At 40.6% G+C, this 23,249-nt stretch overlaps 1 protein-coding gene across 5 annotated transcripts in view; it reads right to left on the bottom strand.

The window, feature by feature from the left end:
* The window catches only part of LOC140464288 (hexosaminidase D-like), a 50,081-nt gene extending 27,606 nt beyond the window's left edge, over positions 1 to 22,475 (bottom strand). Inside the window, exons 1-5 of one of the 5 annotated variants that reach the window (XM_072559174.1) lie at positions 22,395 to 22,475; positions 13,099 to 13,201; positions 8,905 to 9,142; positions 1,488 to 1,597; positions 474 to 561 (exon numbers count right to left, since the gene is read on the bottom strand). In XM_072559174.1, the coding sequence (XP_072415275.1) occupies positions 474 to 561; positions 1,488 to 1,597; positions 8,905 to 9,142; positions 13,099 to 13,201; positions 22,395 to 22,416 (561 nt within the window). In that variant the 5' untranslated portion in view covers positions 22,417 to 22,475. The other 4 variants (XM_072559177.1, XM_072559175.1, XM_072559176.1 and 1 more) reach the window with 4 other exon arrangements.
* Positions 22,476 to 23,249: the final 774 nt, after the last annotated feature.

Genomic DNA, 23,249 nt, shown 5'->3' with positions numbered 1-23,249 from the left:
AAAATCTAAAATGTCTTCCCATATTCAACTGCTTGACAACAGTCCACTGATATTGTCAGAAATTCAACCAGGCTTCTCATTTTGGATCCTAGAGACTAATCAATGGAACCGCATCCATAAACATGGAAGAGCAACTTCAATATCACAATAAATTCCATGTCTGTCATTCAGTAAATGGGTTTAACACAGCAAAAAAAAAATGCAGAATTAAAAATAGGAAAAAACTGAAAAGGTTCAGCAGTTTTGTGAATAAGTACATTCTTGACTTTGGTTGAAACCAAATCCAAGCAGCATTTTCAGGAAGGGTCTCACTGGAAACATTGATTTGTTTTAATTATCAGAACACCTCAGACCTGCCTGATACCTGCAGCAGACCTTGTTCCTGGTGTTACAAACCTAGTTACAAGGAAACCCATTCAGTAGTAAAATTACCTGTCCACTCAGTCCCTCCCACACTCAGCCATTGACCTTACCTCCATGTGCCCAAAGGTTTGAATTAGGGGAATAATCTCGAGATTATTGCTCTCAGCTAACTGTTGGATCTTGTCAATGTCAGCAGAACTGTACAAAGAAAATAAATGGAATTAATGCAAGTGTATAACAATACACTCTTTACAGAGACACTCCAGAGGTAAAAGAATACTGAATTCCATATAGGTCGCTGTTAAGTATTCATTAGTGTATACATAAACTATTCAAATCCTTCCATTAGATTTCAGCCTGCAATTCTCTCCCACATATCTAACATTCTTTCAACCTGTAACTTTTAGATTTCTTGTTATTCTACAACTTCTAGACTCATTGATAACAGTCAGCCAGAAATGAACCCCTCGATGTCCATTATTGGCTGCAGCATCATTCTAGGCTATGGAACCATGGGATGGAGGAAAGAAAAGGAACAGAGGTAACAACTAATGTTCCCATCTATACATGCTCATTGCCAGGTCACAGCCCTCACGACAGTGACTCAGTGGTTAGCACTGCTGCCTCACAGTACCGGGGACTCGGGTTCAATTCTGGGCTTGGGCAACTGTGTGGAGTTTACACATTCTCCCCCTGTCTGCCTGAGTTTCCTCCGGGTGCTCCGGTTTCCTAGATGTGCAGGTGAGGTGAATTGACTATGCCAAATTGCCCTGTAGTGTTCAGGGATGTGTTGGCTAGGTGCATTAGTCAGTGGAAATGTAGAGTCATATGGTAGGGGAAAGGATCTGGGTGGGATACTCTTTGGAAGGTCAGTATGAACTTGTTGGGCCAAATGGCCTGTTTTACCACTGTAGGGATTCTATGATTCTGTGCTCACATCTAACACAGGGAAAATTTGCAAACTCCACACAGACATTCACACAAGGCTAGAATCAAACTTGTGTCCCTGGTGCAGTTATGCAGCAGTTCTAACCACTGTGGCACCATGCCACTCCAACATCCTTGCTTCGTCTCTGGGTGGACAACCTTCTAGTTAACAGCTGAACGTGCTGACCAATCCCTACCTGAATGCATAGGTGGATTTCAGAATTTCAAGGTCGTCATGGTAGGGAAAGGTATCTTCATACTCCATTAGTATACCGTTGACCCCAGTGCTGGCCAGAAGGGGAAAAATCTGCAAAATAGAGATATTTACTCCCAGGCTGTGTTTTTGGAATTCTTCTCTCAGTTATGCTTTCTTAGAAAGAGTTCAAATAAATACTAGATTCACTTTTGCATCCCCTACATAAACCAAAAGTCCAAGGTTTAAAGAACCAAAAGTAACATAAGGAAGAACATTGTAATATAATGTGTTAACATGATTATAGTGCACTAATGATTAAAGCAGCGGTAGTGGAAATAGATTCAACAGTTGCTTTCAGAAGGGAATTGGATAAACATGTGAAGAAAACAAAAATTGCAACAATGTGGGGAAAGAAAGGATGACTGATATCTGAAAAATTCAGGACAGACACAATGGACCAAATGTCTCAGAATAATTAATGGTCATCAGCTCCCTGTAGTGGTAGGATTAAAAATGATAGCTTCAAACCAGAACATTAAGGGTGAACTGGACATGACAATGAGCACTTGAAGATCAAGTGGAAAATTACTTGTTTAAATGCAAGACTATTGGTTCGGCTGTCAGTGAACCATGTGAAACAGCCACCTGGAGAATGGTTTTCTACGCAGTGGAATGTCTGGGAAAGTACGGAAAGCACCCAGAATAAAATTAATATCAGGGACTCTGCAACAATCATTTGACTCCACCTTGGACTGAGATCGCAACCGGTGGCAGGAAACCCTAGTTCTCCAGACCAGCAATCATAAAGCGGGGTCCCCGATGGGCAGAAAGCAGTGACACTGGTTGAATATGTCTAAAGTAGTTTAAGCTAACAGTCCACTCATTAGCTTGCCTATGCTTCCAAAGTCCCAAACAGTATCCACACATCAGGATGGAGAAGAGATAACGGGGATTTGTCAAATAGTGTGAATCATGAGAGTTCCTGAATAGCCTTTACGAGTAGCTCTGAGAATGATTTTGGGGATAAGTTCTTAGCAAATCATGTTCTGGAGTGGACCAGAAAGCAGGCTATACTAGACTTAGTATTGTGTAACAAGGTATGATCAAGTAATAATCTAACTGAAATTGCACATGGGTAATGGTGATCATAATACAATTGGAATTTAACATTAAGTCAGAGGGAGAGGAGTAGTTGAGAGATTAGTTTTAAAAATTTAAATAAGTAAAATTATGAGGGCATGAAAACAGAGCTAGCAAAATTGAATTCACAATTTAAGTTAGAGCTGGACTTGCAGACATTTAAAGGTTTATTTCAGTGTATGCAGAAGAGAGTATGTTGACACCGTCATTATTTTTCTTCTGTTTTCTCAATTTTGGTTTGGAACTGTGAGTTGCAGTGAGAATTGAACTTTGAATAATAGCTTGTTTTTAAAAGAGAGAAATCAAAAGACTGATGCTTGCTGTTGTGAACTGGCCTGGAAAGATAATTACAGGGTTTGAAGGAAGCTGGAAAGAACTTAAACAAGAAATGAGGAGTGCTAAAAGGAGCCATGAAATCTCCTTGGAAAGTAGGATTAAAAAGAATCAAAGACATTTTATACATAGCTAGGCATGTTGCAGCTATATACAACTTTAGTTAGGGTACATTTTGGAGTGTTGTGTGCAGTTCTGGTTATCACATGATAGGAAGGATGTGGAGTCTTTGGAGAGGGTGCAAAAGAGGTTTGGCACAACGTTGCCTGGATTGGAGTGCATTAGATATAAGGAGAAGTTGGACAAACTTTGATTGGTTTTGATACAGCATTGGAGGCTGAGGGGCAACCTGATGGAAGTATATAAAATTATGACAGTCATGAATCAGCTGGATAGTCAGAATCTTTTTCCCAAGCTGGAAATGTCAAATATTCAGAGCTTTGATTTAAAGTGGGATGGGTGAAATTTAAAGGAGATGTGTGAGGCAAGGTTTTCACGCAGAGGGTGAGTGGTGGCTGGAATGTGCTAGGCAAAAGTGAGGACTGCAGATGCCAGAAACCAGAGTTTAGATTAGAGTGGTGCTGGAAAAGCACAGCAGGTCAGGCAGCATCCGAGGAACTGGAAAAATCGACATTTTAGGCAAAAGCCTAAAGCTGGGGAGGTGGTAAAGCAGATATGATAGCAATGTTTAAGAGGCATTTAGACAAACATGAACAGCTAGAGCATAGAGGGATATGGACCATGTGCAGGCAGAATGCATTAGGTAATAATGGCATCATTGTCAGGTAAGATATGGTGGGTCGAAGGGGCTATTCCTATGCTAGTCTATTCTATGTTCATATCCCATATAACTTAAATGCAAGTTGTGTTAATGTGTTAGTAGCTTCCTCTCAGATACCAGTCAGCATGTAGATATCAGCCTGTGAGTTTTTGTGTAAAGAGTTATGTACAGATGTGCTACCCCAACAGATGTATCTACATATGTGCAGATATGTATCCAAGTCATTTGGTCACATTAAAGAGAAAAGAACTGAATTCCAAGGACTATTGTTCCACAGGTTGGTGCCAATTGTGGAAAGCAAGAAATTGGAATGAATTTATGAATACTTAGCAAGTCGGGTTGTTATTTGGGCTTCTCACCAATGAACTAAAGGCTTCTTTTTCAGGCCCGATTGAATCTTTTGAGCAATGTCAAATACATTGGATTATAGAATTCCCATTGATCATTGGAAGCTCTTTTGGGGTAGAAGTGACCAGTACAAGAAAGACAGATTTGGGGACTAATGTACTGGCAGGGAGATTTGCTAGAACTGCTCGGGAGGATTTAAACTAGAAAGGTGGAGGGGTGGGACCCAGGGAGATAGTGAGGAAAGAGATCAATCTGAGACTGTACAGTTGAGAACAGAAGTGAGTCAAACAGTCAGGGCTAATAAATTAAACTGCATTTATTTCAATGCAAGGGGCCTAACTGGGTAGGCAGATGAACTCAGGGCATGGTTAGGAACATGGGACTGGGATTTCATAGCAATTACAGAAACATGGCTCAGGGATGGGCAGGACTGGCAGTTTAATGTTCCAGGATACAAATGCTACAGGAACGATAGAAAGGGAGGCAAGAGAGATGGGAGAGTGGCGTTTTTGATAAGGGATGGGAGGATATTCCTGGAAATACATCCAGGGAAGTTATTTGGATGGAACTGAGAAATAAGAAAAGGATAATCACCTTATTGGGATTGTACTATAGACCCCCTAATAGTCAGAGGGAAATTGAGAAACAAACTTGTAAGGCGATCTCAGCTATCTGTAAGAATAATAGGGTGGTTATGGTAGGGGATTTTAACTTTCCAAACATAGACTGGGACTGCCGTAGTGTTAAGGGTTTAGATGGAGAGGAATTTGTTAAGAAAGTTTTCTGATTCAGTATGTTGATGTACCTACTAGAAAAGGTGCAAAACTTGACCTTAATTCTTGGGAAATAAGCCAGGGCAGGTGACTGAGGTGTCAGTGGGGGAGCACTTTGGGGCCAGTGACCATAATTCCATTAGATTTAAAATAGTGATGGAAAAGGATAGACCAGATCTAAAAGTTGAAGTTCTAAATTGGAGAAAGGCCAATTTTGACGGTATTAGGCAAGAACTTTCAACAGCTGATTGGGGGCAGATATTCGCAGGTAAAGGGACGGCTGGAAAATGGGAAGCCTTCAGAAATGAGATAACAAGAATCCGGAGAAAGTATATTCCTGCTAGGGTGAAAGGAAAAGCTGGTAGGTATAGGGAATGCTGGATGACTAAAGAAATTGAGGGTTTAAGAAAAAAAGGCAACATTTGTAAGGTATAGACAGATCGAGTGAATCCTTAGAAGAGTAGAAAGGCAGTAGGAGTATTCTTAAGAGGGAAATCAGGAGGGCAAAAAGGGAACATGAGATAGATTTGGCAAACAGAATTAAGGAGAATCCAAAGGGTTTTTACAAATGCATTAAGGGCAAAAGGGTAACTAGGGAGAGAATAGGGCTCGTCAACGATCAGCAAGGTGGCCTTTGTTTGGAGCCGCAGAAAATGGAGGAGATACTACACGAATATTTTGCATCAGTATTTACTGTGGAAAAGGATATGGACAATATAGAATGTAGGGAAATAGATGGTGACGTCTTGCAAAATGTCCGTATTACAGAGGAGGAAGTGCTGGATGTCTTGAAACGCATAAATGGGGATAATCCCCCAGAACCTGATCAGGTGTACCCGAGAACTCTGTGGGAAGCTAGAGAAGTGATTGCTGGGCCTCTTGCTGAGATATTTGCATCATCGATAGCCATAGGTGAGGTGCCGGAAGACTGGAGGTTGGCAAATGTGGTGCCACTGTTTCAGAAGGGCGGTAAGGACAAGCCAGGGAACTGTAGACCAGTGAGCCTGACCTCGGTGGTGGGCAAGTTGTTGGAGGGAATCCTGAGGGATAGGATGCACATGTATTTGGAAAGGCAAGGACTGATTTGGGATAGTCAACATGGCTTTGTGCGTGGGAAATCATGTCTCACAAGCTTGATTGAGTTTTTTGAAGAAGTAACAAAGAGAATTGATGAAAGCAGAGAGGTAGATGTGATCTACATGGACTTCAGTAAGGCGTTCGACAAGGTTCCCCATGGGAGACTGATTAGCAAGGTTAGATCTCATGAAATACAGGGAGAACTAGCCATTTGGATACAGAACTGGCTCAAAGGTAGAAGACAGCGGGTGGTGGTGGACGGTTGTTTTTCAGACTGGAGGCCTGTGACCAATGGAATGCCACAAGGATTGGTGCTAGGCCCTCTACTTTTTGTCATTTACATAAATGATTTGGATGCGAGCATAAGAGGTACAGTTAGTAAGTTTGCAAATGACACCAAAATTGGAGGTGTGGTGGACAGCGAAGAGGGTTACCTCAAATTACAACAGGACCTTGACCAGATGGGCCAATGGGCTGAGAAGTGGCAGATGGAGTTTAATTCAGACAAATGCGAGGTGCTGCATTTTGGGCAAGCAAATCTTAGCAGGACTTATACACTTAATGCTAAGGTCCTCAGGAGCGTTGCTGAACAAAAGGACCTTGGACTGCAGGTTCATAACTCCTTGAAAGTGGAGTCACAGGTAGCTAGGTTAGTGAAGAAGGCGTTTGGTATGCTTTCCTTTATTGGTCAGAGTACTGAGTACAGGAGTTGGGAGGTCATGTTGCGGCTGTACAGGACATTGGTTAGGCCACTGTTTGAATATTGCATGCAATTCTGCTCTCCTTCCTATCAGAAAGATGTTGTGAAACTTGAAAGGGTTCAGAAAAGATTTACAAGGATGTTGCCAGGGTTGGAGGATTTGAGCTGTAGGGAGAGGCTGAACAGGCTGGGGCTGTTTTCCCTGGAGTGTCGGAGGTTGAGGGATGACCTTATAGAGGTTTACAAAATAATGGATAGGATAAATAGACAAAGTCTTTTCCCCGTGGTTGGGGATTCCAGAACTAGAGGGCGTAAGTCTAGGGTGAGAGGGGAAAGACATAAAAGACATAAAAGAGACCTAAGGGGCAACTTTTTCACAAAGAGGGTGGTACGTGTATTTGGATGGGTATATGAATAGGAAGGGTTTGGAAGGATATTGGCTGGGTACTGGCAGGTGGGACTAGATTGGGTTGGGATATCTGGTCGGCATGGACGGGTTGGATCGAAGGGCCTTTTTCCATGCTGTACATCTCTATGACTCTGTGTGTCGTATAACTGCATTTCCACAAATCATTTGATTAAGTACTACACAGAAGGATGGGATTAGATTATTATAGTTTTACTGGAACCACGTTGTGCTGCATTGCTAACAGGTGAGATATAATAAATCTAAATGGGAGAATCTGAATGATGCTGCATGACAATTTGGTTCCAAATCTGTCAAAAGGCAATGACGTTTAACGATCTTAAATTTCATTATTAGTACAGAGGTGGACATAGGTACAAGAGGCAAGTAATATAGATTAAAAATCAATGTGTTTTACGCCGATAGAAGTAAAATGGGGAAGTTCACAGATGTTGTCTATTGTAATTCATTTCAGGTTGGGAAAATATTGGCATGCAAAGATCAATGAACAGCAGTGAAATGAGCAAGATGCTATCTTGTCTGGTAATGCTGGATTGAGAAGGAACAGTGAGAGAGCTTCATGCATTTTCTCAAATTAAGCAGGTACCATGGGATCTTTTACATTATCTTCCATCTAACATCTCACCTGAAAGACTGTACCCTCCTTAACATCAGCCTATATTAAGGATTGAACTTACAAACGTCTGATTTGGTGGAAGCTAAGCATTGTCTTAATATTTATTTTGTATTTCTTCCCTCCAAATCCTTGTTGCTTAAAGACTGCATTCTTGAAACCATCCACCTTGTTGCCCATTTGTATCTAGAGCATCCATATAGCTTCATTTTAAAATGCAGCCTTTTTGCATTACTATGCATGGGAATAAGGCTCTACATAACAGCATCAAGCCTCAGAGTAAAGCCAAGGATTGTGATTCTGTTTATTTCCCAGTGAATCAGGTCTACTAGAAAGATAGGAACAGCAGTTCCTGTTATTTCAGCTTCTTAGGATTGCTCCACCAGTCACTTAGGTCATGGCTGATTTCTACTTCACATATCTCCCTTTGTATCATATACTGTACATTAGTACTGTAACTCAGCAAAACAAAATCCATCTATCTCTGAGTTGAAATTGAAATGTTGCTGCCAGTATCTGCAGCCTTCTGGGAAAAATTTCAAAAGTCTATTCCCTTTTTTAAAAATCCAATGTATTTGACATTGCTCAAAAGATTCAATCGGGCCTAATACCTTACAAAAGTAAAATAGTGTGGATACTGAAATCTGTAAACCAAAAATGCTGGAAATGTTCAATAGGACAGACAGCATTTCTGCAGGAAGAAGCAGAGTCAGTGTTTCAAATTGATGACCCTTTATTAGGAGTTATGGTGAAAAATCATCAATCTGAAATTTTAACTGTGTTTCTATCATTCAATATTACCAGGTCCGCTGAGCATTATTTCCTTACTGTTTGGCCTAACTTCAATTTTATTATGTCCCCTTGTCCTCAATTCCTGCTAAAAAATGTTTCTCTCTACCTAACTCTGTCTGATATTTTTAACATGTAAAATACTTAAATCAGATTATCCCTCAATTCCTATTCTCAAAGTGAGTTGGTTAGATCTTATGGCGCTATCTTACAACTTATTCTAACATAAATATTATATAGTATTTACAGGCCTTTTGTCCTAACAAGTCCAAGCTAGTGTTTATGCTAAAGCTAAACATTTCCCACTTCACTCATTTAGCCTTATCAACAGAATATTCTATTTTTTTTCAACTACATGTGCTTCAACATAGTTCATTTAAATACATTCAAAAGTATACATAAAGAGTAGCTTCAACTACTGAAATGACATGTCCTACCTGTTGCAAGTATGAAAGTTTTGGTGCAGCTCCTTTGAGGTCCAAGTGTACAATTCTCATCCCTGAAATGCCATAATCCTTCTGTTTCCGAGTCTTTGGTTTCACCTCTGCCTTTATGATTTCCTTTACCTGCTGTGTGGTTTGGATTACTTCATGCTCCATTTTTTGGTTATTTGTAATTGCTCCTCCACGCTTACTCCAAAAGCTATCTTTTGCAATAGTGCCCAATTGCTTTGTTCTAAAATAGACAACCAATTACTTTAAATTAGTAAATTCTCTTAAAACAGAGGCTCATAACAGGTTCTCCAACCGAGGACACTGGTGAGATTAAATTTGGTTAAAGCGGATTAATCATTAAAATGTAAATCTTGAAGTTCAAAATTAAAGTAGAAATGACTTTATTTAATTAAACTCGTGTGAAATCAGAAGATTAGCAGTTATGGGGATGAGGAAAGACAAGCTAGAGAAGGAGAAAGAAGTAATAATAGTAAAATGATAGGGATTTCTTCAAGACATCACAAACATTCATTAACGTACGCATTTAAATTATTAAAGATTTTGTAAAACAGTAATGGGGATACAGAGGCCAGAAAAGATGGAGGTAACAACGCACAATGAAAATTGAGAACAAGCTGAGATAGTTGATCAGTGTTTGGGAAAGACTTGGCAGAGTATCAAAACATGAGGTAGCTACTGAAAATGGAAGCTATTTAGGAAAGTTAATAACATCTTGGGAATGTAATAAAAGAAAGATTGTCATGAAAGACAAAATTCACTTGGAAAAGATTCAATACTCTACATCACATCAGTGACTGCATTCAAAAGTGATTCATTGGTTGTAAAATGGTTTATGAGTCTGATGGTCATGAAGAACACTATATAAATGCAAGCCTCTTTTTCATTGGAAGAAGGGCTGGAAGCCCAACTTAGTAGTGGTGGGAAGGCAGAGTACATAAAAGAGATAGACAGCTTAATGCCATGATGTAAAGACAACAATCTCTCCCTCAATGTCAGAAAAACAATGTCTTTGACTTCAGGAAGCAAAGTGGAGAGCACACCCATGTCTGTATCAATGATGCTGAGGTGGACGTGATCGAGCTTAAGGTTTCCAGGAGTAAATATCACCAACAAACTGTCCTGGTCCATTCACATCAACACTACAGTCAAGACAGCACATCAACGCCTCTACTTCCTCAGAAGTCTAAGGAAATTCAGCATGTCCACAATGACTGTTAGCAATTTTATACATATAACATAAAAAGCATCCTATCTGGATTCATCATAGTTTGGTTTAGCAACTGCTCTGCCCAAGACCACAAGAAATTACAGAGTTGTGAACATAGCCCAGTTCATCACACAAACCAGCCTTCCTTCCATTGATACTTCCCACTGCCTTGGGAAAGCAGCCAATATAATCAATGATTCCTCCCACTCCAATTATACCCTCAGAAGATATGGAAGTTTGAAAATATGGACCAGCGCATTCAAGAACAGCTTTTGCTAGATTGTTGTCAGACTTATGAACATATCTCTCATATATTACAGTTGATCTTTTTTCTGCACCTTCTCTGTAGCTGTAATGCTATATTTTGCATTCTGTTCTTTTACCCTGATGTACAGAGGAACCTCGATTGTCTGAATATCAATTATCTGAATATCGGATTACCCAAAGGGCATCTCAAGGTCCTGATAGAAACATTATGTCAAAGATCTGTTTCAACCCTGATCGCATCTTTTGTTTACAGGTACAATGATTAAAAATGAACTCAGCTCACTGAAATGCTGCCAAGAACAGTCCTGGACTGTCCAGGCACCGTCTCTAAATGACTGACCTCCTGCCCTCTCTCTCTCTCTCCTGCCTTACATTTCCCCTGAAGTTCTACACAGGGGTGTACCCTGAACCCCCCTTCCCAGATAATCTCTCCAACATTGTCCTGTACAGGTCTATTTGGAGATTTACTCCACAAAGGCAGCAGCAGTCTTATTGTTGGTGTAAAGTACGGCTGCCCCAGAGAGAGGGTGTGTGTGGATGGGGGTCAGACGGTGGGTAGGGATGGACAGGTGTGCGGGGTTGGGGATGCGGGGTGGGAGCGGACTGGTTGGGGGGGGGCGAGGGGCAGGGTGAGATCAGGCGGGGTTGGGGAACTGGCAGAGGGCGGTGTTGGATGGGGTTGGGGCCGGGCCGGGGGGCAGGGTTGGATGGGGTTGGGGGCGGGGTTGCAGCAGATGGGGTTGGGGTGGACAGGGAGGGTAGGGTCTCGCGCACAGTGTGCTTTTGCCAAGTCTCCTGAACGGGGAGCAGACTTCACAGAAAACTCCGAGCCCCAGAGGAAATCAATTAACCGAATAATCAATTATCTGAACAAAATAGTGCCCGCCCATCTTGTTTGGATAATCGAGGTACCTCTATCCTTATATAAGCTATGATTTGTCTGGATAGCACACAAAACAAAACAGAACAATCTACCAGCTCAGCGAGCAAATTTACAACCTGATCCACAACTGGATCTACAAATGTTCTCCCAAATCTCAAACAATACTTTTCACTCAACCTTAGTACATGTGACAATAATAAATCAAATTTTAAAAAGTGCAAATCTGTGTATCCCAAGCAGAAAATTGTCTGTAATTTCATACTGGGCAGTGATACTGCCCCTAGTACAGGAAAACAGAGCCACTGATTAACTGACACTTATCTTACCTGGTTAATGCTTTTCTAGAGATTCTCACTATTGTATCTTCCAGTTACAATTGTCATGAATAGATCATAAGACCTAAGAGCCAAAGTAGGCCATTCTGATAATCCTTAACTCCACATTCCTGTCCTTTCCCCATAAGCCTTGATTAACTTACCAATTAAAAAGCTGTCTGTCAAACTTGAATATACTTAATCATGCAGCCACTACAGTACTCTGCAGTAAAGAATTCCACATATTCACTACCCACTGCGAGAAGAAATACCTCACCAACTCTGTCATAAATGTACAACCCCTTCTTCTGAGATTTTGCCCATTGGTCCTAGACTTACCCACAAGGGGAAAGATGCTTTCCGCATTTACCCGACCAACTAAGAATCTCACCTGATGCCTGTTGGCAAGAACCTTCAACCAAACATAAATTACCATCACAACCTAGAACTAACCCACAGCTAGAACCTAGTGGGATCATGGCAAGGGCAAGCTGAATCTTCATCACACTTTGAGTTACTTTCTTCAAGAAAACATTCTCAAACCTGTAACCTCAATAAGGTTGAATATCAAGTGCAACTGGAGTTGAGGGATAACATAATCTCCAGGTTTCCCTTGAGATCACATAATATCCTGACATCAAGATAGATTGGCTATTCTCACATTTACGCTAGGTCAATGTCTAAGATGTTCTTACCTGAAAGAACTGTGGGGACACTTTTATCACAGACTTTAGCAATTATACAAAACTCACTACTAAGTTCTCAAGGACAATTAGGGATGAACTATAAATGTTGGCTGTCAGAGAAATTTGCCCAATAGGTTAGAGATCACAAAACATAGTTCAAAGTGAAATTGCTAAACAGTTATTGCAAGTGATGTAGGTGGAAGAGAAATTGATTAGGCTGACACAGAATTGACAGTCTGTACAGGTGGATTATATTTCTCTTCCCAGAGCTGAGGATGAGACCAGTTTTATAGTAATGTGCACAATGAGGCTGATTAAAAAATGGGAAACTACAATGTATCTGGAAATGGAGTAATCTAGTTACAAGCATGTTAATTGGAAAAGAGTTATCGATGAATGTCTTGTTCCTTCACACAATGCAACATCCTGACAGTATTGATGGTTCAATTCCTTTTCACAGGTAGATGTTAATGTCCCCTCTGAAGTGGTGAGGTGCTTCCATTGTCCTGCTCCTGAAGCATGTCCTTACTGATGCCTCTCTGTCTGACCTGCTCTTTGTGTGGCTTTGGTATTGCTGGGTTGTGAAACTGCCCTTGGGGCTTTGAAATATCTGTGGTGCTCTGTCACTGTTAACAATCTTAAAGTGTATCCTCTTGTCTGCATGGGCTGCTTGATTTGGCTTGTGGGCCTGCTTGGGAATTCTGGGAGTTTTTGGTACAGTTTGGCCAATTTTGCTTTTGTGGGCCAATTGTGAGTTAGCAGATCTTTTCCCACATTGGCCTTGCCACATGCTGAAAATAAATTTGAAAGATAACGTACTTGAATATTGGATACATCTTCAAACCCATTATTACTACAATCAACAAAACTAGGAAACGCAGCACAGTCATGCAGTTTATCCGTGCCATGTCCAACTGTAATCCTACAGGGAAGAGAAAACAAGATCAGTAATGTTAATTTTTAAAAACATCTTAGAACTTAAGTTCATATGATATTCTTGCATAGCTTTCGGGCACTAAGGATCAAATAAATACTTATGCAAAATGTGGTAATTTGGGAAAACAACAATTTGCTCAAATTAAGGTCCAAAAAACTGCCAAAGGATGAGTGATCAGTTATCCAATTAGGGTAATACAATCTTTATCACTTCAAACAAGTCTTCATTTGCACTACCATCAGTTTCAAAATTGCCATTGATAGTGTTTTAAGTTTAGTTTCCATGGAATCCCTAAATGTGGAAGCAGGCCATTTGACCGAACAAGTCCACACTGACTCTCAGAATAGCATCCCACCCAGACTCACCCCTCTAGCTTATCTCTATGACCCTGCATTTTCCCCATCACTAATCCAACTAATCGACACATCCCTGGACACTATGGGCAATTTTAGTATGGCCAATTCACCTAGCATGCACATCTTTGATCTGTGGGAGGAAACCAGAGCACCTGGTGGAAATCTGTGCAGACACAGGGAGAACGTGCAAACTCCACACCCTGACATTGTGAGGCAGCAGTGTTAACCACTGAGCCACCGAGCCACCCTTTGGGTAGAAACAACTGGGATTACTAATTATTTCATAGCTCATTAAAGGTGCAAACAATGCAAGTACAAACTTCTCCAAATAGCATTTAGTTAATGTTCAATTAGGTTTTAAGTATTTATAATGTCTAAAGTGGTGTGAGGTTGCAGTTTCTAAATGTAATTTAAATCAAGCTGCAGGTCATAATGACACTACATGGAAGTTGCATTTCAATAGCAGACAAACCACATTCATACAAAACCGCCCATGATAAGTGGTAGGGACTATTATTTGCCAGAATCTAAATACTTGCACTGAAAAGATGCCTTGAGATCTTTCAAGTTCAGCTGAGGACCTTTGTTTAATGCCCCATCCAAAAGGTGACATCAAACTGCCAAGATGTGAGAGACATTTCAGTCCCTTCTGCAGAATATAATCAGCCATCTACTTTCTCTAATGTTGCCTTGAAATGGCACCTGGAAGCATTGCAAGATGAGCTTAAAAGGAAAATGTATCTATGGCAGCACAGCCTGAAGTAGGTGAATCGCTTGCTCTTGGAATTTACAGTAGTAAAATGAAATGCACACCAACATCGAGCCATTTAAATTGATGTTTTCACTTCTGTGATGGCAATGTACAGGTGAAGTGCTACTGTGTTGCAAAGTGTTAGGACAATTCGTTCTATAAGGAACTGTTCCACTCCTGGAGGGTAAGGGGATATAGAAACAAAAGCAAGGCTGCAACAAGATAGACATTATTCTGCAATTGAGATGATTTCAATGATGTGGTTCCGTTTGATTTTAGCTGGAAATGCTACTCAAGTCTACATGCCGTGCTGCAGCATGAGCATGCTAATAGTAAACAAGAGTGGTACCATACTGAATGCAGTCCTTACTCCCAAGAAGATCTGATGGTGGGAATTGGAGGGACCAAGTGGACCTGAAAATCTTCCAGTAGAGTCAGAGTCATACAGCACAGAAATAGAACCTTCAACCTACAAGCTGTATGCTAACAAACCAATACCAAATTACACTCATCTCACTTACCTGCATTTGGTCCCTGGCATTTTTAAATGCTCATGCATATGTTTCTTAAATGTTGCAACAGTACCTTCCTCCACCAACCTCTCAAACAGCACATTCCATATTTCTACCATCCTTGGGATGAAAAATATTTTTCTCAAATTTCCTCTAGTAACAGAGTTATAAAGTCACACAGCATGGAAACAGACACTTTGATCCAACCAGTCTATGCTGAGGATAATTTCAAACTAAACTAGTCCCACCTGCCTGTTCCTGGTCCATATCCTCCCTTCCCCCCCCCCCCCCCCCAAACATTTCTTACTCATGTGCTTATCGAAATGTCTTTAAAACACCATAATTGTACCTGCATCCTGCTTTCTCTGGAAGTTCATTCCACACACACCATTGTGTATAAAAAGGTTTCCCCTACATGTCTTTTTAAAATCTTGCTCCTCTCACCTTAAAAACATGCCTCCTAGTCTTGAGATTCTCCCATCCTAGGGAAAAGACATCTACGATTCACCTTTTCTATCTTCTCATGATATTATAAGCCTTTGTAAGGTCACCCGTCAGCCTCTGACACTCCAGTGGAAAAAGTCTCCGCCTATCTAGCCCCTCATAATTCATAGAACATAGAAGAATACAGCGCAGTACAGGCCCTTCGGCCCTCGATGTTGCGCCGATCAAAGCCCACCTAACCTACACTAACCCACTATCCTCCATATACCTATCCAATGCCCGCTTAAATACCCATAAAGAGGGAGAGTCCACTACTGCTACTGGCAGGGCATTCCATGAACTTACGACTCGCTGAGTGAAGAACCTACCCCTAACATCAGTCCTATATCTACCCCCCCTTAATTTAAAGCTATGCCCCCTTGTAATCACTGACTCCATATGTGGAGTCAGCGATTCAAATCCTCCATTTCTAGCAACATCCTGGTAAATCTCTTCTGAATCCTCTCCAACTCAATAATACACTTCCTGTAACAGGGTGACTAGAACTGGACACAGTACAAGCCACTTAATCCTCACCTTAAACTTACAGCTCTGGTCTTAGAAATGTCTGCCGTGTGGAACAGATTCTCAGATTTACTGTCGGTGCCCCTCATCATTTTGTATATCTCAGTCAGATCTCCCCTCAGCCTCCTCTGCTCCAATGAAAACAAATCCAGTCTCTCCTGATAACTGAGACTTCTTATCCCAGGCAATATCCTGTTGAAACTCCTTTGCATCCTGTCCCGTGCAATCACATCTTTTCGATAGTGTGGCAACCAGAAATGCACATAGTATTCCATCTGTGGCCTAACCAGTATTTTATAAAGTTGTAATAAGACTTCCTTGCTCCTATATTCTATGCTCTGACTAATATAGACAAGCATCCATTGTACCTTCTTCTCACTCTGTCTACCTGTGCTGACACCTTCAGGGACCTATGGACTTGTACACCATAGTCTCTTTGTTCTTCAGTACTCCCATGGGAGTTACCTTTCATTGTATGTATCCTTCCCATACGAGACCTCCCAAAGGCATCACCTCATACTTACCAGGATTAAATTTGATTTGTCATTGTCCAATTTACCAACTGATCAATATCAGACTGCAGCCTCAGACTATCCTCCTTACTATCAACACTCTCATCAGTTTCCATGTCATCTGCAAACTGACTAATTATACCTTCTGTATTCACATCGGACTTGTTAATATTCATAACAAACAGCAAAGGTCCCTGTGGTATACCGCTGGTCACGAGCTTTCATCATAAAAACATCCCTCCACCATCACCTTTTCCTAATGTTTTTAAGCCAGTTTTGGATCCAGTCGCCAACTTGCCTTGGATCCCATCTTATCTTTTGGACCAGCCTTCCATGTGGAATCTTGTTAAAGGCCTTACTGAAACCCATGTAAACCACACTGATTTGCTACATATTTAGCCATCTTAACAAAAAATTCAATTAAATTAGTCAGATATTATCTCCCTTTAACAAATCTGTGCTGACTATCCACGATCAATCTTTGCCTTTCCAAGTGTTGATTAATCCTGTTCCCCAGATTTTTACCAATAGTTTCCCCACCACTGACATCAAACTGACTTTCCTTGTTCTTTCCAATACATTTTCTCTCTCCAGCACTCTCCATTCCCAGGTACTTAATTTAAAATAAAATTACTGGAAAGTGGAACTATTTGAAGCATTTTTGAGCATACTTTAGGTTTAATTCTTATAAAGTAACAAAAAATTATTGACTTTACATTAAGATATTATCTTCTAATACAGGGAGCAAAATACCAAAATTCAACAGAAATATCAGTTCCCTAAAATGCCATTTTCTATTGGAATAGTAGAATATTTTATTTTAGAAAATTTCAACATAAATATTTTGATCAAAAGATAAGTGGAGGAACAAAGCAAAACATAAGTTTGATCCTGTGAGGAGCAGCTGTTTGTAAACAGAATCCAAACTCTGGAATTCCTTCTGAAAACTTCTCTTTACCTTTAAGGTGCAGTTTAAAACCTTCATCTTTGACCAGATGTTTGATTTGCTGCAATCACAGGATCGCAGAATTGTTAGGGTACAGAAGAAGACCATTCAGACTATTGTGTGTGCACTGGCCCTCTAAATATTTTAAGTTGGTGCCAATTGCATGTCTTTTCCCCATAGCCCTGCATGCTGTTTCTAATTGAACAACCATGCAATGCCCTTTTCACTGCTGCAAGTGAACCTGCCACCCTCACACTTCCAGACAGTTCGTTCCAGACTCTACTTGCTGTGTGAGAAAGATTATCTCACCTTCCATTGCTTCTTTTGCTCTGGTTCTTGATCTTTTCATGAATCGGAACAGATTCTCACAATCTACTAGGTCTAGACTCCTCTTGATTGTGAAAACATCTGTCAAATCTCCTCTCAGTCTTCTTTTTGCCAAGTAAAACTTCTTCAATTTTTCTCATAACTGAAATGCCTCATCCCTCCAACCAATCTCTTCTGCATTCTTTCCATTCTATCCGTCCTACAGTGTGGCAACCAGAACTGTACATAACACTGAGGTCTAACCCGTGTCTGATATAAAATTGTAAAAAACTCTTTGCTCTTGTATTCTTTGTATGTTGACACTACTATATCCTTTATTAATAGCTCTATCTACCTGTCCTACCATCTTTAATGACTTATATACATACACACCTAGGTCTCTCAGCTCCTCCACACCCTTTGGAATAGTACTTTTTATGTTATACTATGTCTTCATGTTCTTTGTATTAAAATGTATCACCTCACACTGCCCTGCTCCAGAAATGTGTCACAATCCTTTTGAGGTTCTATAGCCATTGAATAGGAAATAAAAAACTTCTCCCTCAGATTTCAGAGATCAAATTAAAAATGATGAAACATAGAAAACAAACAAACATGGTCATATCTATAATATTACACGGTGGTGCAACAAATAATATTTGTGTCTGCTACTGTTGGGAAGGTTAAATACACCACAGAGTTCAACATCCACTGAATCAGACATGTTGTAACAAGGCTGAGCTCCTGACTTGGAAAAACAATAACCACCTACTACTTCTAAGGTTCACTAAGACCTTATAAAATCCTGCTCAATCACAGATGGGTGGGTTAGCCTAAGGTAGGAGCTGTTTCACTTCTTTCATGGGATGTGAGTGTCACCAGCATAGCATGTTTCCCAACTCTAATTGCCATTAAACGGAGTAGCTCACTCAGCCATTTAATAGAGTGGTTAAGAGTCAATGGTGTTGTTGTAAGTCTGAAGTCACATGTAGGCCAGACCGGGTAATGATGGCAGTGAATAACAATAAACAACGAGTTTCAATGGCACTGTTTTGTGACATGGTGGTGCTGTGGTGAGATTTGATCCCAAACCTCCAGTGCATGGGGACATCACCATTACATCAGTGACTTTCCTGATTCTCTGGGGACATTTCCAAATACTGAGAAACTCCAGTCCCTAAACTCCATGCTAACGCTTTATAATCTTATTCAAGAAGAAATATTGGTGTGAGTCATAGAGTCATAGTCATACAGCATGGAGACAGACCCTTCAGTCCAACTAGTATATGGTGACCGTATTCCCAAACTAAACTAGTCCCATTTGCCTGCATTTGGTCCACATCCCTCCAAACCTTTCCTAATCATGTCTTTTAAATGTTAGTAACTGTACCTGCACCACCACTTTCTTTGGTAATTCATTCCACAAACAAACCACTCTGTGTAAAAAAATGTTACCCCCCCATGTTATTTTTAAAACTTTCTCCTGTCCCCATGGTTTTGAAATCCCCATCCTAAGGAAAAGACCCTTGTTATTCATCTTATCTATACCCCTCATGATTTTTTAAACTGCTTTAAGGTCACCCCTAAACCTCCTACATTCCAGTGAAAAAAAATCCCAGCTTATTTTCATAGCACAAATCCTCCATTCCCGGCAACGTCCTGGTCATCATCCTAGTACCAAAAAAAACACTGCAACGTGTTTCAATGATTGCCACTCAGTGGCTCTGACCTCCATAATCATGAAGTGCTTCAAGAGGCTGGTTGTGGCTCACATCAACTCTGCTTCCCAGCCTGCCTCGATCCCCTGCAATTTGCCAACAGGCGAAACAAGTCAATAGTGAATGCCATTTGCCTAGCCCTGCACGCATTCCTGAAACTTCTGGATAACAGGTTGCTACTCATTGACTACAGCTCCACCTTCAACAGCTTAATCCCTACCAGACTAATCTCAAAACTCCAAGATCTAGGTGTCAGGTCCACCCTCTGCAACTAGATCCTCAGCTTTCTGACCCACTGACCGCAATCAGTGAAGACAGATAACAGCATCTTCCTCTGTGATAACCCTCAACACTGGCAACCCGCAAGGATGTACAGCACCCTACTGTACTCCCTGTACACCCAGAACTGTGTTTCCAAATTCCATATGAATGCCATCTACAGGTTTGCTGATGACACCATCATGGTAGGATGGGTATCAAACAACGATGAGTTAGAATACAGAAAGGAGATAGAGTGCTTGGTGTCATGGTGCAATAATAACAACCTGTCTCTCAATGTCGGCAAAACAAAGAACTGATCATTGGCTTCAGGAAGAAAGGAGGAGGACATACTCCTAAATACATCAACGGAGCTGAGGTGGAGAGGGTCAGGTTTCTAGGAATGATGATTACTGACAATCTGTCCTAGATCTCTCATGTAGATGTGACAGTTAAGAAAGCACAATAATGTCTCTTCTTCCTCAGGCAGCTTAGGAAGTTTGGCATGTCCATAAGGATCCTCACCTACCTTTACAGATTCACCATGTGAAGCATTCTATCTGGATGCATAATGGCCTGGTACAGCAACTGCTCTGCCCAAGACCATAAGAGACTACAGAAAGTTGTGTGCACAGCCGATACCATTACCGAAGCCAACCTCCATGGACTCCATTTGCACCGCTCATTGCTGCAGAAAGGCTGCCAGCATCATTAAAGACCCCTCCAATCACTCTTCCAACTTCTTCTGTCAGACAAAAGATACAGAAACTTGAAAGCACACACACACCAATAGATTCAAGAACAGCTTCTTCCCAGCTGTTATTAGATTACTTATTGAACCTCTCTAACTTCAAATGATGTTGATCTTGCTAATGTTGATCTTGCTTTGTGCACCTCCTGTGTAGCTGTAACCTTGAATGCCTCACTCACCCCGTGATCTGTATGGCCTTGTTTGCTATGATATGCCTGTACTGCTGTCAAAACAAAGCTTTTCATAGTACCTAGGTACATGTGACTACAATAAATCAAATCAAACTTTTCTCAACCCTCTCCACTTTAATAATACCTTTCCTATACCTGAGCAACCAGAACTGCACACAGTACCCCAGAAGAGGCCTCACTAATACAACCTCAACATGACATGCGAACTCCTAAACTCAAAGGTCTGAGCAATGAAGGCAAGTGTGCTAAATGCCTTCTCGACCACCCAATCTACTTGTGATGTTTATTTCAAAGAATTATGTACCTGAATCCCTAAGTTTTTCTGTTCTACAACACTACCCATGGCCCTACCATTAATTGTATAAGTCCTGCCCTTATTTGTTCTACCAAAATGCAACATCTCACATTCATCTAACCAAATGGGATCATCTAACAATTATTTAGCAAAATTGTTGTTTTAACGCATTATTTAATATTGAGATATTTAGAATCGAATTGCTGCCAACTGATTGTTACCATTGTTTCTCAGAGGATCTGTAATCAGTTCCATAAAAAAAATTGTTCATACCAGACGAAACAATCAATCATATCTTTGCTTGTTACGTACTGTGTACGTTCAAGAAGTAAAACAGTTACTGACACGTTGTGTACTGTATCTACCAAGTGCAACAGTTCAAGAAAATGCATTATCTCAAGGGCAGCTAGAATTATGCAATAATGTTGGCCTTTCCAGCATCACACATCCCAAGAATGAATCAAACAGAACCAAGAAAGTAAATTTTTAGTTTGTGGTCTTGCATTGCATATAGTTAATCCATTACTTACAAAAAAGAACTTCCATTCCAATTTGCATAAGTATTGACCAAGGCAGCAGGGAGAACTACCCTTCACTTCAGATGGTGTCAAGGAATTTGTATATCCACCAAACCAACTCAATGTAATGTTTCATTTGAAACACAATACTTCCAACAATTGCAGCATTCCTTCACTGGAATGGCAGAACGCTGATCACATACCCAGCCTCGAAGCATCATCTGCCAGTAAGCTGAATTGTTACGCCTATAAGCAGCAAGAACATCACAACTTTTTCCAACTCCCATTTTCTCCGAACGCATTAAACACAAGCGTGCAATAAAATACACGTCAAAGTGGACCAGTAGCGTGTAAACAAAGATGATATTTCTATTAAAATAAACCTTTCGTTTGAACTTGGTTGGGTTTTGCTATATTGCAGTCTCCAGCATAGAATCTATGGACCCAGGGGTTAATCCAGCCCGTTAAAAATCCATATCTCAGTAAAATACGCATTCATCATAGCACAACCTACCTGAGCCAACTTAGAATGTGCTACGCTGAATATTCAATTGTAATAGTGCACATAAACAGGTCTATCAAATGAACATACATTTTGGAGATAATATTATTTGACGTTCCGTTCTCCTACCACTCACTACCCATTTACAATACAGTTATAACGAATACAATTAGAAGAATATTAAACGCAACTATGTCCCCAGCAGCTTCCTGGAGATTCATTTTCAAATCCTAGGAGATTCTAGGACATTCCTGGAGGGTTTGGCAACCTCTATCATTCTCGGGGCTGGTTCTAACCTTAATGCTAAATCTTAAGTCAGATGTAAACAAAAGATTGTAATTCTGCAGTAATTGCAGTCCAATCTTGTAATGTGTCAGGAATCCTCAGAACGTGGTTCTGGGATATTCCGCATGAAGACGGGGAGTGCTGAAATGGAGATGGACAGTCTCCTCCCACCGCCAAGTCCTTGAGTGTGCGAGAACAGCTTTGATCCACTAGAATCTTCAGCTCGTACTGATGTGATCAATTCTCCGTCTCCAATCCTGAATACTCACCTCGTCCCCGTCGTCCAAACATCTTCACTCGTCCGTTCCGTGTCTATGCCAATACTATTCTCCCTTTTCCGCTTCCCGCAGCCTATTTAAAGCAAGTCACCCACTTGTCGCTCTTTCACTTTAGCATTTATCGTCTCAGGACCTAAATACCTCTCACCTGCCGACGGTCAGTTACAAGTATATATTGGACACAATGGTCAATGCACAAAATAATAATATACAGTATACAACAATATCTCTAGTATATTTTACGTAAAATAAATAATCCTCAAAATAACCTCTAAATTCAAACACAATGTTGGATGGGCAAAATACTCACCCTGCTGTCATGAAATGGAAATCACTCAATTCTAGATTCGACCTTGAAATAGTTGTGTATGTGTTCGTGTGGAGAGTCTGATATATGGAACACACTGATTTAAAGCGGTGAGATACCGTTTCCCATGGACTGGCCAGGAACAATTGAAGTATTCAGTATTTATTTTTTATACCTTTCTAACATGTTTCGCACGCAGTGATTTTACTTCTAGAGCTATCACACAAAATACCCCAAAGTGCTTCATGGCTAATTAATTATACTTCAATTGTTGTTTTTATTGTAACATAAAATAAGCTAATTTGTACATGAGCTGACATTGAGCTTTGAGAGAAATGACTACGAGATAACCTGTTTATGAAACAGACTGAATAATACCAGCAAAACAGGAGAGTTCCCCTGCTGTTCTTTGCGAAGTGCAGTGAGATATTTTGCACTTATCTAAATGGGCAGACAGGGTCTTCACTTAACATGGTCATCCAACATAGTAGCACTTTCTCAGTACTGTACTGAAGTGTCAACCTAAATTACATGGAAGG

The sequence above is a fragment of the Chiloscyllium punctatum genome, chromosome 40 (assembly GCF_047496795.1).
Source record: "Chiloscyllium punctatum isolate Juve2018m chromosome 40, sChiPun1.3, whole genome shotgun sequence".
NCBI lineage: Eukaryota > Metazoa > Chordata > Chondrichthyes > Orectolobiformes > Hemiscylliidae > Chiloscyllium > Chiloscyllium punctatum.
Note: the sequence above shows the minus strand (reverse complement) of the source record. Positions and strands in the feature narration are given on the sequence as shown.